Consider the following 16,289-nt stretch of genomic DNA (forward strand, 5'->3'; position numbering starts at 1 on the left):
ATTATTGTACCCTAGGTTAACACACCTGAGCACCTGTGAAACGAGTGAATTCCCCAAACGGGGTTACTTGCAAACGTTAACGCTAAGAATCAGCGACCCTACTTGAAACTGCTTTCTCGTGGCAGCTAATGATATAATGATAGACTTTGCCAATCGGTAGAATGAAAGCCATTACAATATTATTATAAGTATAATCCAGGAGGCATATTTAGAATGATATAGGCTGGGGATGATGAAGCTGCTGCAGACAGGCGCTCTTTCTCGGATGATATCAAAGTAATTGCTCCAAAACGGCATTTTCTCCAGGAAAAAAAAAAAAAAAAATCCCTAGATGGTAACAGCAAGTGGTAACAGTGACAGTTTTTGTATGTGTGTGAGGAATATACCACAGGGGTCATTTTTTGAGAACACTAAGCCTTTCTAATAGGAGTCCATGTTTCACAAAGGAAATGCCTTTTAATCACTATCGTTGAAAACACTGCTGATGCACAGCGGCAACACCAAGACATTTCTTTACACTTTGCTACCAAGGGGCTTCACTAAGAAATGCCCCTATTATTCTGTTCCACTGAATACTCCAAATAAATTTAGTGGCATTTAATACACGCACAGGTCCTCTTCTGATTACTCTAGAAGGAATCACTTATGTATCAAGTTTCAACCTCAGGAGCGTATTTATGATTAATTCCGCAGATGACAAAGTTAGACTAGACAGATAATAGGGACTGTCGCTAAGCGACTTAAATAAAATTCTTAAAATGTTCTTTTCAAAAATGAATTTGCACATTCCTTCAGAATTGAAATCTGTACTTCTCACTGAAACTCACATCCTTTTGTCAACCTTGAAATTCTACAAAATGCAGACTCTTCTGCACTACCTTAATTTCTCTGAAGAGGGAGTATAAGCTCAAGCAAAGCATAAAACTCAAAGAGCTAAGCACCTACACAACAGCTGCAACCACCGGGGGAAAAAAAAGAAAAAGAAAGAAAGAAAGAAAAAAAAGAAGTCGGTATCATTCACATGCTACTGTTTTGAGATAAAATAATTGAGTATTTAAAACTACAAATTTCGCACCGCATTTTACAAAAGCTCTTATTCCTTTAAAATGAGCACAGCCCTGTACACAAATACACCCTGGGACAGTGAAGATCAAGCCTGAGAATCTCATGCTTTTGCTTTGAAATGTGACTTTATGTTCAGTTTAAGAATTCAGTGCAATTTATTTAAAAAACAAAACAAAGCAAGTGTCTGTCAACAGCCTGACAGAATTTAATCTGCCTTAAGAAAATACAACTTTGCTATTTTTGAAGAGACTCTTCATTCCTTTTAGGATTATTGCTACATATTCTGAGAAGATCTTACTTAGCCTCCAAGTTTTATCTGACTTTGATTTATGACTTTCAAACAAAAACTTCAGAATTGTTTGAAATCAGGAAAACACGCCTTGAAAACACAGAAATTATCAGTGACTGGGGGAAAAAAACGAGAAAATTCCACCATGTTAGACAATAAAATGAACAGTTCAGTCAATGAAATGGAAAAAGTTTAAAAAAATGGTCTCCAACCAAATATTAAGCCAAGCATTTATATTATTCCACAAACACAAAATAAATTCACAGTCAAGCCACACACTGTGAAACAAGTTTTTATAATTTCAAAATGCATGCAGGCCTGTTACAATTCTCTTTAGGTAAAGCAGCCTTCCGGCAGCTTCTTCGATTTCTTAATAATTAAACCAGTCAGACAGAGTCCAAGACTTCGCACCAAAATACACTCTTCAGTGAAAGTGATAAAATAGGTTCCAAATAACAGTTTCTGAAATGTATTTCTCCTTTCTCAACGAATGAGGCCAGTTTTACACTAAATGCTATTGTTACAGTTGTGGAAACCTTAACAAAAGTCCTGATAAATCTCAGCAGGTGAAATTTTGAAAACTTGGTTTAAAATAAAAATACACATGGGGTGGGGGGAATATATATCATGCACACAACCTAAGAAGAGCTTGCTCAGTAGAATAATCAGACAAAAGGGGCCAGGCAGGCATCTCTATTGAGGAGGAATCTAGGTGGTTTCTTCTCAATTGAGTGTTTGACACATAAATCCTTTTCGTGGTAAAGATAATCCCTAAAGAGCTCACAAATATGCAAACCTTTCCTCTAGAGTTAACTTTTGTGTTTTTCTTCTCCCTTACATTTCTTCCCACTTTATATTTAAAATACACATACCAGAAGTCATCTTTTTAAGGGGAGCAGGAGTAGGTTTCCTAGCAGAGAGGATGATGGAAGAGAGATCTCATTATTCCAAAATTCCAAACAAAAATACAGAAATCTTATAGCAAACTCCTGAGAGACTGGAATGCCTAATGGTACATATGTTGTAAATGTGTGTGAATTTCATATGCCTTTTGAAATATTCTTAATAGAGTAAGAGCCTCCAATAAAAACTTAAATATAGAGATTCTCCTATGTTTCATAAGCAGGAATTCACAAAAAGCATAACCTCCATAGCCTCTAACTGCAAACTGCAATGCAGAGGATAGGATTAGTTTTCAAAGAAAGAATGTATATGCTGAACTTCTGAAGCTTCTGGTTTAGTAAATTCAGTATTAACTGCACAAAAATATATGCTCTCTGTGACGAATATTTTCTCAACCTTCAAGGTGTTCCCTGGCGTCAGGTTACATATTCTGTGTAAATTGTATGAATAATACTTCCGTCCTACTGGGGATGATTTAATTGCATTATACTTCATCTTTTTTCTGTCTATACATTTTTATAACTAGTAAACATAAGCTTAATATCCAAACTTCATATTTCAATATTTTTAATTGGAGAATGGGCACCCTAAGTTTAAAGTTAACTATTACGAGTTAACCAAATATTGTAATGTGAACACCTATAGTTATACTTTTCACAAAGGATCTACCTCTCCAAGAATGAACCTTGATGAGGCCCCTCCTTTTATATATTATCACATAATTGGTTACTCTAGAATTTCCTACAAAGGAAGGAGTCCAGGTCGCTGACACTTAGTTCATTTTAAAATTAATATATATTTTATTTTAATTGAAGTTGCATTATCACTCAAGTCAAAATTTTGCTGACATGAAATAGCATCACTGTGATATATGATCACTTTCAAAGTGATGGAGGAAATTATATATTTTAAGTACTGACTTTTCAAACATATGATTTCTGAGCCTCTAAGAAGGAAATAAACAATTACCAACTTCTCTTTTAAATTTTGATTTCCTCAAGCATTTGAGAAAAAACATTTCCTTCCTAAAAATTTTTTAAGGTATGAACTCAAGATCATTTTTGCTACCTTCACATATGAAGGTTTTTTATATAATGTAAAACACACGGATCACTTAAGGCCATAAGCATTATCCGACTTTCCCTGATATTTTCCTAACAATCTCTTCTGTAAAAACAAAAACAAAAACAAAAACAAAAACAAAAAACCAAAAAACCAAAAAACAAAAACTCATTTAAACATTAAGATTTTATGTTCTCTAAGAATTCTTCTTTAAGAAAACTGGTAAACCTGGTATCTCATATACATTGAAGTTGCATTTTTCAAGTCCATCTAAAGATTAACTCATCTCTAAAATTTTCTGGGAGTGCCCAAATCTTATTTTAGAAGTGTTACTATTGTAGAGATTGTTGTCCTTAGGATTCATATGTCCAGAATTATTCCTGATCACTTAATACAAACTTTGCCAGATCTTCCTGATTTAGAAAACAACACACAAAGAAAAAAAAAGTAAATTTAACATAAAAAATAGACTTTACTGAAACGTTCAGTTTGGAAAAATCACTGGTGATAAGACAGGTCATAAACTATTTCTAAAGATAAAACTTCTTATTTCTAGAGAAATCTGAAGTTCCAGGGATTCCAACTGGGGAAGACAGTGACACTGTCATTAAAGTTTTAAAGCTCGATTGGAATTGAAGACAAATTTTCATCAACATTCCAAGTAGAATGGTTGCAGTTGTTAACAGTTTCTGGTTAAATGTATATCATTTCATGCATTCAAGTCATAAGAAGAGGGCAGTTTTATGTGTTTCCATATTGGTGGACACAATAAAGTCTCTAAAAGACCATGTCTTTGAGTTTTTTATGCGTGTTCGGAAAAAATATTTTAGAATGACATAAGGTGAAAATTTTTTGCTTTCTAGATTTTAATGCTTCCATGTAAATTTCTAAGAATTATGGATCACTGTCCCCCCAAAATGTGATTTAATGGGTATATTTCTCTCTGTATGAATTCACGATTCAATAGGTGTGACTATCAGGCTATACAAAGATAGAAACTATGATGGAAGAGCAGTAAAATCGAAAAATATCAAGTTTAAGATATACGATTTAAAAAAGGAAACCAAAATGTAGAAATCAAACAAGAAGTTCATGTGCAGATCCAAGAAATCAGAGAGTGGTGAAATAAATTCTGGCATCAACAAAAAATAAAGCTTTATTATTAAACTCTCATCAAAAGATGAGGGTTACAAGAAACTGGTAGGTGCCTGAAAAGAAGAACGTACCACCCATCTGAACAGAGAACACAAAAATGTTCTGCAGTGCTCAGCAGGGCTCTTGTGGGCAATTAGTTGTCATTTCACACAGCCTTGCCTTTAAAGAAACATCACCCTAGCCCTGAGTACAGGCCTCTGTGGTCCAGAGGGACAGAATTCCTTCCCTCCATTGCGCCTGTGCAAGGCGACCCCTCAGGATGGTTCTTCTGCCATCCTATCACTGTCATGCTTCTTCAGTGACTTGAGGTCTCTAGATGCAGTGCACAGCCCAAACACATTCAAGGATCCTGCCAGATCCATGGCGTGATGTTGGGCCAGGCTTCTGTTTCCTCTCTCCCACAGATGCTGCAGTATTTTCAAAAACAGGGCCAGACAAGCCTTGCTCTCATTTCCTGTGAAGATCCAGCCTAATGGCGACAAAAGAGGTCCAGCCTCTGTACTCTAGTAAGGTCATAAATAATATCTCATTACAGATGTTACAGTTTAAATTTTCTTTCTTTTATGTCAAGGAGGAGACAGGGCCCATTTCAAAAAGAAAAAAAAAGTGAGTTCACACCACAGATTGTGACAGATTTATTACTATTTATCACGGTAAATATGTATTGAAGAAAACATATAAATGTCTTTAGCTAGTCATAATCACTTGAAAAGAAACCTTTTACTATCCCCAGTTTCTTATTATTTGTAAGAAAACTATTCATACATACCGAAGCAAGTTTTAGAAATATCTTACCAGGTATATATTAATTTGAGCTTAAAAAAAAGAAAGAAAAACATGGCAGAGGTCTAAAAATACTGGAGCAAACGTGTTACAGTGACTATTGCGGACCATCTCTTTAGATCAAATTAAAATATATATTTCGTGCAGTGGGAAGGCACATGGATCTTGTTATAAGTAATAAGCAATCCAATGCATGCAACGAAGCTAATATAAACTAAGTCATATTATTGCTATTAAAACAGAGCAGAGATTTTTTTTAAAGTAATGACAATAAATAGATGATTGGATTCTGAAATCGACCAAACTTAGTTACTCTTCTTGCTTAAAAAAAGAAAAGTCAAAAAAATAACAAGGATAAAATATCCATTTCGACTGAATTTTCCTCTTTGTCTTTAAAAAAACAGGCTCTACTTATGAGAATGTTCCTTAAGGACCATTAAAACATTTAGCCAAGATAAATTCTCTAAGAAGAGTAAACCTTAAACTGACCATCAAAAGCCAAAAATTAAATAATACAAACTAAATTTCCAATTCTAGATCTACTGCGAAGAAAGGAAAGATACCTTTTATTTCTCAACATGGACAACATATCAAAAACACACACACTGTCAAAATGGCAAAGAAAAAACCGTATCCGTGAAATTTTCTATAGTGGCCAGTTAACTCTAGGAAAATACTTAAAAAACTTACAGTGAAGTAGGAGAGATTATTATTGACAATGATTAAGCAGAAAGATAATATCTAAGGCCACACCAAAACACTCCTTAGAAATTGGGTAGATTTCTGCATAATTTTAGCACTGGAAAAAACAAAGTTTGTTTGGCTATGAGGCATAAATAAGGTTCCATAGCTTCAAGTTTTACGTGGCTTTAACAGCACGCAACTATTCCATCATTTCAGGACATCTGAAGGTCCACTTATTGTATTCAATACTGTCCGTATTAGGTGCAGGCATGTTTTAAATGTCAACAGCTGTGAAGACTGTATCATTTGAGGTTGTCATAAAAGCTATTAAAAGCTAAAGTTTCATCTACATTAAATCCACCACCAACTTCAAGCTTAAAATATGCTTAGAAAAACCTGAAGGGACATTGGTCAGTTTTAATACAGCACAGAAATTTAAAGAATAAACCACTCAGTACATTGTTAAGTGACTTATTGGTAGTCCAAAGTGACTATTTTATACACAATTGGCAGTTTTATTTACACAATATTTTTCTGTATTTATGGATAATTTTGTGATGCTTCTTCAACATTACCAAGTCTATGATAATCAGCATACAAAATTTGTGTTTTTTTCCTGATAAGACTCACTCTGATATATTCACTTAATAATTTTTTGGATGAGCTGAACTGAAAGCAAGTCAAATACACAGGTGTTTGGGTTAATCTAATCTTAGCACATTTGCAAAACCTATTATTCTCCTAACTTATTAAAAATGAAGTAAAACTAATATGCGAGCATCAATTGGTAATATATTTTCAGAAACCCGAATACCATTTTATTTTAGAGGAGAAGAACTTGCAATGAGGCTTATGAGCATTCTTTTCAAAGAATACTAGTGCCCTACAGAACACAGAATTAAATTAAATTAAATCAAAACTATGTATCTCTCTCTCTCTCTCTATATATATATATGTATATATATGTGTATATATATATACATATATATTTACAGGAAGGAAAGAAGAAAGGAAAAAAGAAGAAGGGAAGGAGGAAACAAGAAGGGGGGAGACTCATATTCTTGTTCTATGTAAGGAGGAAATTACTCAAAGCAATTTGCCTACTTACTTAGGCAAAGACTGGTTTTAAAGAAAATTAAATAAAATCACGTAGGAACTCAGATTTGAAAATATACATAAGAATTGAAAATAAGATATCGCATTTAGTTGGGATCACAACCAACTTTTGCTACGCTGGAGCCTGGAGGGACCTCACCAACGCCTGAGTATAGCTCCAGGTAGTAAAAAGACCCAGAATGCTCTTGGTTACAGCTGGATTCTTCTAGTTGTCACCTGGTATTCCAGACACAAATGGCTACTGATGCAGCTACCTTTGCAGCATTTATTCAGTAACCTCTCTAGAAAATAGAGACATTCTCTCTGCACTCTGGGCTGAAACCCATGTAAATTTTTCCTAAATCCTCTCCACAAATCTCCTTTCGCATGCAAATCCATAAATCATCATAATACCGACAAAGAATTTAACCAACACATGAAACTAATACTCATTCTCTTGAAAGCCCTGTACAGGTAAAACTCCTCGAACTTCAGGCACCTTTTCAAGGCTCTCTTCAGAGCTTAAACTGCTGAATATCAACACAACCACCCAGTCTTCCAGGATACACAATTAATCACTCCAACGTGGGTCAGGTGGCTGGACGTGCAGGTCATTCCTACCTCATCCCCAGTCTAGATAAACACGCTGCTCTGGCGCATGGAACCTCATTTGCTCCTATCTCCCTTGCATCAATACAAAACAGAACAAAATAAAACAATATACAAAGCAGAAACAAGCAGTACTTACTGAAGATGGCAAACCTGGAGGAACTTTTCGAACTTTCTTTGTCTGCACCTCTGAAAGAAAATGAAGAGGCTGTGAGGTCCCCGAATGCCTATTTCCCTAACTAAAACAGATTAAACCACGAAGCCATTTAGATTAGACCAGATTTTCTTAAATCATTACCTTAGCAAAATGTCAGTACTGCTATCATATTTTATTCTGGCAGAAATCGAATTCTGCCTTTTTCATAAAAATCAAGATATTTAACTTTTTTTAAGCTTTGATTTTTTTTTTAAGTTTCCTTATATGGGCAGCCAAGAGAAAACAAGAAATAAGCATACACCAAAATAGTTCTCTTGCTACTAGAAGTTGTTAACATACCCATCCAATGTACTACTGGGGAGGGGTGGTCACGAGCCTGACATTTGAGCAAAATTTTATGGTTTTGGGGGGTGGGGTGAGAATAGGGTGAGAAGGATGGCATCAAAAAAGAGAGGAAGAAAGAAAAAGACTACTACTAATCACTCAGGCATTCAAGCAGAGGAATACCTTACCCAGGGCACTACTGTGAAGAGGCCTCCTTCGGGGGTTATTGCTAGAATACTGATAATACTGGGAACCAGGTTTGGTGGGCGACAGGGTTCCTGGGTTGCCCATATCCATGTCACCTCCAAGGAGACTCTGCTAAAAGGTTCAAAAGGGAAAACAAACATAGAAGGTTAGTTTTTCACATTCACCACCCCCCAACTGATTGTTAGTACTTAAACCACGGCAATAAAGAAAACAGCATCTGCCGAGCTGCAACAATTAAAACACAACCAAACAAAAAGAAAAAGAAAGGCAGTCTAAGAAGCTAGCACGAAGTTTGTGATTTTTCAAATTCTTTGCTTTTGAGAGGAAGGTAGAAGGTGATTCTCTTGAAACAGTACTTTCATCCTAAGACGACTCACATTTTGATTGTTTAAGAAGAGGGCGTTTGTGTAAGAGTCATGTTTTCTTCATCTACACTTAGGCTCCTATCTGGGAACTATTCATGCCCTTCCTTCGCAAGAACTCCAGAAGAATCTGATTTTTCGGACGCACACAACTTCCCCCGACTGCTCACGTTGGGGGTGAGGGTAGGACGCTCCCCTCCACTGAGGACTCTGCATCGGCTCGGCATTATCCCCCACGGATTTACACAGCACCCACAGAAGAGAAAATGCCAGCAGAACCGGGAGCAAATTCAAATCTCACGCTAACTTCCAAAATCATAGAAATAGTAGGCATTCTAAGCGAACAGGAACAAATTAGAATGCCCTCTTGAGGACTACTGGAAGTTAAAATACATCCCCACAGATTAAACATTTACCTGAGCACTAGAAAACTTTCGCAAATATCATTAACTTATCACAGTGTGATAAATGACTAAACTTTCAAAAATGATGACACACGAAAGATCATATAATAATATTACATTTTCTAAAAACTACATAAAAACTTACCCATAATATATAAATCGCCTGATTATACTCTGCATTGAACACATTGTTCTGTTAATTAGTCTGATATGCAAGAAAACAAGTGTAGATACTACCATTTATATTAAGAACAAATTTACTATTTAATAAAGAAATTTTAAAATTAAGTACTAAAAATCTAACTTTATCGTTACTTGTAATCAACTTTTACTGACTGAACTAATTACTGTCCTTGATAAAGTACAGAATGTGTTTTCCCTAATCTAAATTCTAATCACCATGTCACTCACAACAGACTTAGGGATGCTTCACTAACACACTATTCACATGCAAAATACTCTAAATAGGCCAATTATGACTCTGCCCCTGTTCCCTGGTTAACCCGCTGAGAACTGAAAAATTTCACAAGGCAGTCACCAACTAAAACAAAGAGTCCTTGTTTTAAATTAAGACAGTCTTTTTGATTCCTAAATAGCTCAACAAAGTGGCATGTCTTCTAGTGAAAGCAGTTGGTCAAATATGACCCATAAGCTGGAAAATCAAAAATTCAAACCTCCCCTTTCCAGTGCCATATAGCTAAATATCATAAAGAGAACCTCTCTGTTCCAGGGATTTTTTGTGAGTGCTGGATGAGTAATAAAGGACTAAACAGCTACTGATAAGTTTGCCTTCACTGTTTCCAGCTTAAGACTTTTCCAAGGGATACAGAGTCAACATTACTTTCGAATAAAACTTTAAGGATGAGATTTTAGTTTTGAAGCTCATTTTGAACAAAAATTCATTGCGAGTATCTTCATATTTGCCACATAAATACCAGATAAAACCAGGTCATTTGCCAGATAAAAATATGTCATCCGCATGCTCAATTACTGCCTCTTCCGAACTTAGGATATCAAAATGCTACCCAATGACAAACTAAAATACAGAGCTCTTTGTAATAGTTTTCTATAAACCAGGAATAACATCTATAACCAGCATAACATCAAATGATTTCTTTATCATTTTACAAGTGGCATTCAACAATTTTAGAATCTCAACCTGCAATTTCACTCTTGGTAAATCTTAGTAACAAAATCTACATTTAAAGCCCAAGTTTTCTTTGAAATTTCCATCGATAAAGCTGTGAATGATTTAAATCACAGCCTCCTCACAGTCTGGTAAATTTACAAATAAGCCTCCCTTTCATGAAAAGAGGAGCTTGAAGGGGACATTATTGATAACTTTGTATCTTAGGCAGACGTTACTCCTCTGCCTTCGTTTTCTTTTCCTAAAATAATACAAAATACTCAAACAAGGACTGAGCAGATAGGTTGAAATGCCTGCTTGTCTTCCTAATGAGCTTAACCAGTGCTTAATTCTTGTTGGTCCTGGTGGCAAAGGTTTCCACTCCCAAGAAACTAGATGCATTCAATAGGTCAACATAAAAACAAACAAGCTTGCTGTACTGTGTTTTAGCAGCATTCACAACAGAGCTGTGAAAAATATAAAATGATAACTAGAAGATCGCTAACTGACTGTGGCTGACCTTACTGTTGTTAATGTAAAAGAAAATCATTTCACGGGCCAGTTGTAAATAAACCATGCCCCTAACACTTGCATGCGCAGCCACATGAACTATGGATAGTGACACAGAACTAAGACCAGATAGCACTTACATTTGGTGGCTCCTGCTAATCCTTTTTTTTTTTAAACAAAGCACATTCCTGTTTCTTTCTTTTTAGACCTGTTTGTTCCTTTTTCTTTTTCTCTCAGACAATAGAATCATTCTTCTAAAGCAACAAAAATAAGCATTTCCTCACACTTAAGGGGGCCCTAATCACCCCCCTAGGGAAAGTTAAGATAAAAATATTGTGTTCTTATTGTAGAGTATACTTGTAAAATGAACAATAACCATTTACTATTGTTTGGCCTTTACGTCACACATTTAACTCTCTTTAGCAATGAGAAAGATTAAAAAAAAATTTCCACTGGCTAAAAAACCTGAGTTTATGAACTTAGAAAGTTAATGGCGTTCAATTCAACAAGGTAAATTGAATATGGCACAAAGTGGATAGGCATTCATTTACACATGAATTCACCTGCATGGTATACACACACACACACACACACACACACACACACACACACACACACATTAATGCTTAATTTAAAAGTTAAGTTTGAAAGCTAAAGTCTACTTTCAAAATGGGTAAATTCATCTTTGCCTTAAATAAGATTACAAAGGTTTCAGGTTTTTCACATTGTGCAAGTTCATGCTCTGCGGTTATGCTGGGTCCCAGTCGAGAGCTGCCCGAGTCTGCCAGGAAACACTGGAAGCAAGATGTGGCATCTCACTGAGCTAACCTGTAAATCTTAAACCCATAGTTTACCATTTTCTTTAACTGTCTGCAATGTGAGGAGACGAGCCCTTCCCCTTATTCAATCCTTACTTTCTTCCAAAGACAAACAATTTTAAGACTTAAAATACTGTAACCAAATATTATATATATGTGTGTGTGTGTGTGTGTGTGTGTGTGTGTGTGTGTGTGTATGCTTCTATATATATACATGCAGCATATATATGTGTATATGTGTGTGTGTGTGTATATGTGTGTGTGTGTGTGTGTGTGTGTGTTGACTTTGTGAACTGGGCTTAAATATTTTGGGGTCCACACCCCTACAACTGATTCTTCAGCAGTAAGCTATTCCCCACCAGAGCCACTCAAATGCCAAATGCAACATTCTGTGAGGGTCCTTTTTCCATTAATTTTTTTTTGTTTGTTTTATATCAGATCTGGGTCTCAGTCTAACACATTCTCAACACTGCCCCGATTCCCTTGGTGGTGGTGGTGGGGGGGGGGGGGGGAGGGAGCTTTTTAACATCCTTGATCAACCACTGAACTTTGCTTATGCAACCAAGAATGCAAACCATGAATTAAACTTGAGTAACAGAAAAGCAGCATATATCTCAAATTAGATTTATAACTGAATGGTAATCAAAAATAGAACTAACTGCTTCAAGCTTAAATTATCAACTTTTTTCTTGTTAAACTAAAATCATCTTGCTCTGAACTATTATTTCCTTTCAGTCAGCACTTTAAATGTAATGGGTGGGTGGTACATTTCTAAAAAGGAAGATTATATTTACCCTTAATTATAGATATGAGTGAGATCAGAGTACGATGAATGCTGCTTTTTGGCTTATAATTAATTCATCTAATAGGTGAATGACCTTGAATTTCAGAGTTGGAATCGGGTGAGGGGGGAGAGAGAGAAGAAGAAGAAGAAGAAGAAGAAGAAGAAGAAGAAGAAGAAGAAGCAGCAGCAGCAGCAGCAGAAGCAGGAGAAAAAATAATCTCGGGGGAAAAGCAAATGTGCCCCTGGTTTCTTAGCGCTTTCTCTGATTTTGCGTCACTCCCATTACGTTGTGATCCGATATCAGACACAACATCTTGGGGGGATGTTGTAGAACAGAGAAAAGCAGTCTCAGATGAAACCAGATTAAGCTCCTTTTCTGAACTATTGCCAAATGCTTGTGAGTCTAATTCATGTTTGGGTATTCTAGTACTCACACAGCTGCAATTCCATTCTTTCATCACAAACCTAAGTGATGTATAGTGGCTTTGTATGGCGAGCTGACTCTATAAAGCCAGGAATTTGGGAAGGCTTTACGTTAATATGGAAATAAAATTCTGAACCACTATAAAACTTATGAACGCTGGATATTTGTATGGGTACCTAATAGACTTTGCAGTACTAAGTGCAAAATAGACATTGAGCAAAATTACCAATTATATTTGTTTAAAATGCATTAAAAAAATCGCAATGGAGGTCATTTCTCCATAGTGAATTCTGCACAGGATCGGATTTTCAAAGACACTGCTGAATAAGATTCCTAACAGCCATGGGGAAGTTTTTGCAAATCCCTGTCGAATAGCTGCTGCTGAATTTGCCATTTTGACCACAGAAGGGCCATTGCTGACTTACTCTAGTAGCAGGAGGGGGCGATAATTTTGCTGCTGTTGGCACTTACTCCGCAACCCAGAATATATCTCACAGCGAAGGGCAATGAAGAACACAGTATTTCCACCTGTGCCACCTCTGAACTTCAAAGCTCAAAACTGAAGGTCAGTCTTTGGACAGTCTCTATTCCCGAGAGCGGAAGGTCCGGGAATGCACCTTCATAGTTTATTTTGAGTTCAGTCTTATGCTTGGTTTCAGCAAAATAGAACTCTGGAAAGTTAGAAGGATAAGATGGCAAGGATAACTTGCACAATCAGGGACTTAACAGATTGTCATCGTGCTGTGGAGAAATGTAAATTATTGAAATTATCATTTAGCAAAGATTTTTCTTTTAGGGACTTCTGGTCAATGCTTTTTATTCTCACTCTGAACATGCAAGGCCCATTGTAACAAGTCAGAGGCAGAATCCAAACCTCTCGGGGCGCCTGCATGGTTCAGTGGGTTAAGTGGCCAACTCCTGATTTCGGTTCAGGTCATTATCTCTTGATTTCAGCTCAGGTCAGGATCTCACGGTCGTGAGATCGAGCCCGGTGTCAGGCTCCATACTGACAGTACGAGTCTGCTTGGGATTCTCTCTCACAACCTTTCTCTCTCTCTCTCTGCCCCTCCCCTGCTCTTTCTCTCTCTCTCTCTCTCAAAATAAATAAACTTAAAAAAACAAACAAACAAACAAACAAACAAAACCTCTTAAGGAAAGAGGGAGGGCCCTGAGGTCAAACAGATGGGAATGCACCCTAGCTCAGAAGCATACAAGCATCGTGACTAGGGGTTAGTTACGCAACCGCTCTAAATCCTATTTTCCTCCTCTGTAAAAAGGGAATAATGAAAGCTCTAATATAGAGTTATCAGGAGCAGATGAAACAACATATGTAAAATGTCCTTTAGAGATGGACTCCGACACAGTTACCGTCCTATGTCCCTCCAATTCATGGTCTTATATTACAATCCACTGATGACTCTTTAAATGATTCCTCAAAAGTTGTGAATGATTGATTGGCAGTGAGGTCTTCTACTCTCAGAAAATATACACTGAGATAATAATTTAGAGAAATCATCATTGAAAAAATGAAAAAAGTCAAATATTGGGGTCCACATAAACAGTGATGACAGCCTCATGGCCTGGAACTACACTGGCAACAAGAAATGGCTAGTTTTGATCCATATTGAATAAAGAAACTGGCCAACAATCAATCTCGATAATTTCAGCTTAAGTGGCCATTTTCCTGGAACTGCCACAAGGATTACTTCAATGGCTCATTTAATTTTGCTTTCGCAAGCGTGAGCAAACTGCTACTGTTAATTCAACTATACGTGAGACCAAAACTAGTCGTACTAAATATTGCACAACTAGATACGCAAAAATAAAAAAACGTATTTGATAAAATTTTATCATTGTGATGCTAAATAAATTCAAATTCTTACTACTGCAATAGCCACTGATAAATACCTTAAACAGGTTCAACTTTGTTTTTTTTGTTTGCAAGGCCAACTACAGGCATTTAATGAATATTATATGATATTTATCAGGAATAATTTTTCAAAAATTTGTACTGCCCCATGACATCACAAAAAAATAAATGAATGAGGAATATGCATAATCCCCAAAGAATTCAATTGACCTTGAACAAAGTTATTTATTTTCATAGCAATTATATTTCACCAAACATTAAAAATTCAAGTATATTGTCTTTTCCTATAAAGAAACACAACACCTTATATTTAAATGTTATAATGTGATGCAAAGGTTGCCATAGTAACCATTACTTAATGTATAGCAGAGTAATAGTCAAGTAAAAAACTCATGCATTTTGGAATGGAAATTACAACTGCCCAAGGGTTGGTGAGATTTATGCATTCACCTATTTGACCACCTCTCGAATTAAAAAAAAATACATTATTTATTGTATACAATAAAGTGAGGAGGTCTTTCGGTGGTTTCTGAGAATCCATTCTAGAATCCCAAGTCATCTATTACAGATTAAAAGGAGGATTTTTATTTGTTAGTAAGAAGGTAGAAATTTAGCAAAAGAAAACAGGAAAGCAATCAGTAACTTACAATAAAAATGGATTTGAAGAAATCTTATATAAACAATATAAAATTCAAGATAACTGCCTTCTTTTCAGTTTATGCTCCTTCTCAGTTCAGGAAGTTTATTTAATATATAATTTGATAAGTGTGCTATAATCACTACTTGCCTTAAAATGTTTCTCTTTAGCAATTTTGTTCCAAAGTAAAAATAGAACAATTTGAATAAGACCTGTTAACATACCAGGGAATTAGCATCACTTCTCCTATAAATATAAACATGTGGCTATAATAAATGTGCTGAAAAGTATATTTGGCCAGGTTGCTATTTTAGTAAAATAAAAAATATCAAAATGTCACATGCCAGTCTTCTTCATATTGGATGGGGAAGGTTCCATTTCAAGGTTGTTGTAAATGACATCCTCTCTAGTAAGGATTTATAAAAACATTTTTATGTTGAGACTGTCCTCATGGAGGACAGGATCTAGGGTCTCATTCATCTGCTTACCCAGCACCTCACATAGTTCTCAAAGTCTAATGGCCAACGTAAAAGATTTACTAAAATGAAGTATCCTGATAACGAGCTGAACTTGTAAATGAGGAGACAAGCCTAGCACATGACATGAGGAGACTGAGGTTACCTGGAGAAGCCGTGAATGCATAACGGAATTTCAAATCATTGTGCGATTCTTTAAGTTCTGACTATCCTTGCAAAGCTGTCCATGGCCCCATCCTTCCTGTGGGTCTGCTTTTGATGTACATTAACAGTTTACTCCCAAAGTGCTCTCTTGAATACATGGCTTATCAAGAATATGTGGCCACGAAGGCCAAACAAATTTATACGCGAGTTAAAAGGGAGAATGGCTTCTTCAGTGTTAACTCCCTATTGTGCCTAGCATAGAGACCTGCCATGGCAAACGCTCACTAAGTATTGAACGCAGAACTACTGCTATTAATCAAATCAAGGACTTAAACGACTATTCTGCGTGTTTTTTTTTAACCTTTTTTCTAGCACAGATGTATTCCATTAGTCATTTCAAT

The 16,289-nt window shown here is 36.1% G+C and overlaps 1 protein-coding gene across 28 annotated transcripts in view; it reads right to left on the minus strand.

The window, feature by feature from the left end:
- The window catches only part of TCF4 (transcription factor 4), a 352,018-nt gene that overhangs the window by 114,307 nt on the left and 221,422 nt on the right, over positions 1-16,289 (minus strand). For 20 of the 28 annotated variants that reach the window (XM_019815315.3, XM_019815321.3, XM_045042390.1 and 17 more), the window contains 2 exons: positions 8,315-8,444; positions 7,785-7,834 (listed from right to left, as the gene is read on the minus strand). In XM_019815315.3, coding sequence (XP_019670874.1) covers positions 7,785-7,834; positions 8,315-8,444 — 180 coding nt within the window. Of the gene's footprint in view, positions 1-7,784; positions 7,835-8,314; positions 8,445-9,244; positions 9,400-16,289 lie in introns of those variants that run through there. The other 8 variants (XM_006938934.5, XM_045042392.1, XM_045042391.1 and 5 more) reach the window with 2 other exon arrangements.

The sequence above is a fragment of the Felis catus genome, chromosome D3 (assembly GCF_018350175.1).
Source record: "Felis catus isolate Fca126 chromosome D3, F.catus_Fca126_mat1.0, whole genome shotgun sequence".
Taxonomy (NCBI): Eukaryota; Metazoa; Chordata; class Mammalia; order Carnivora; family Felidae; genus Felis; species Felis catus.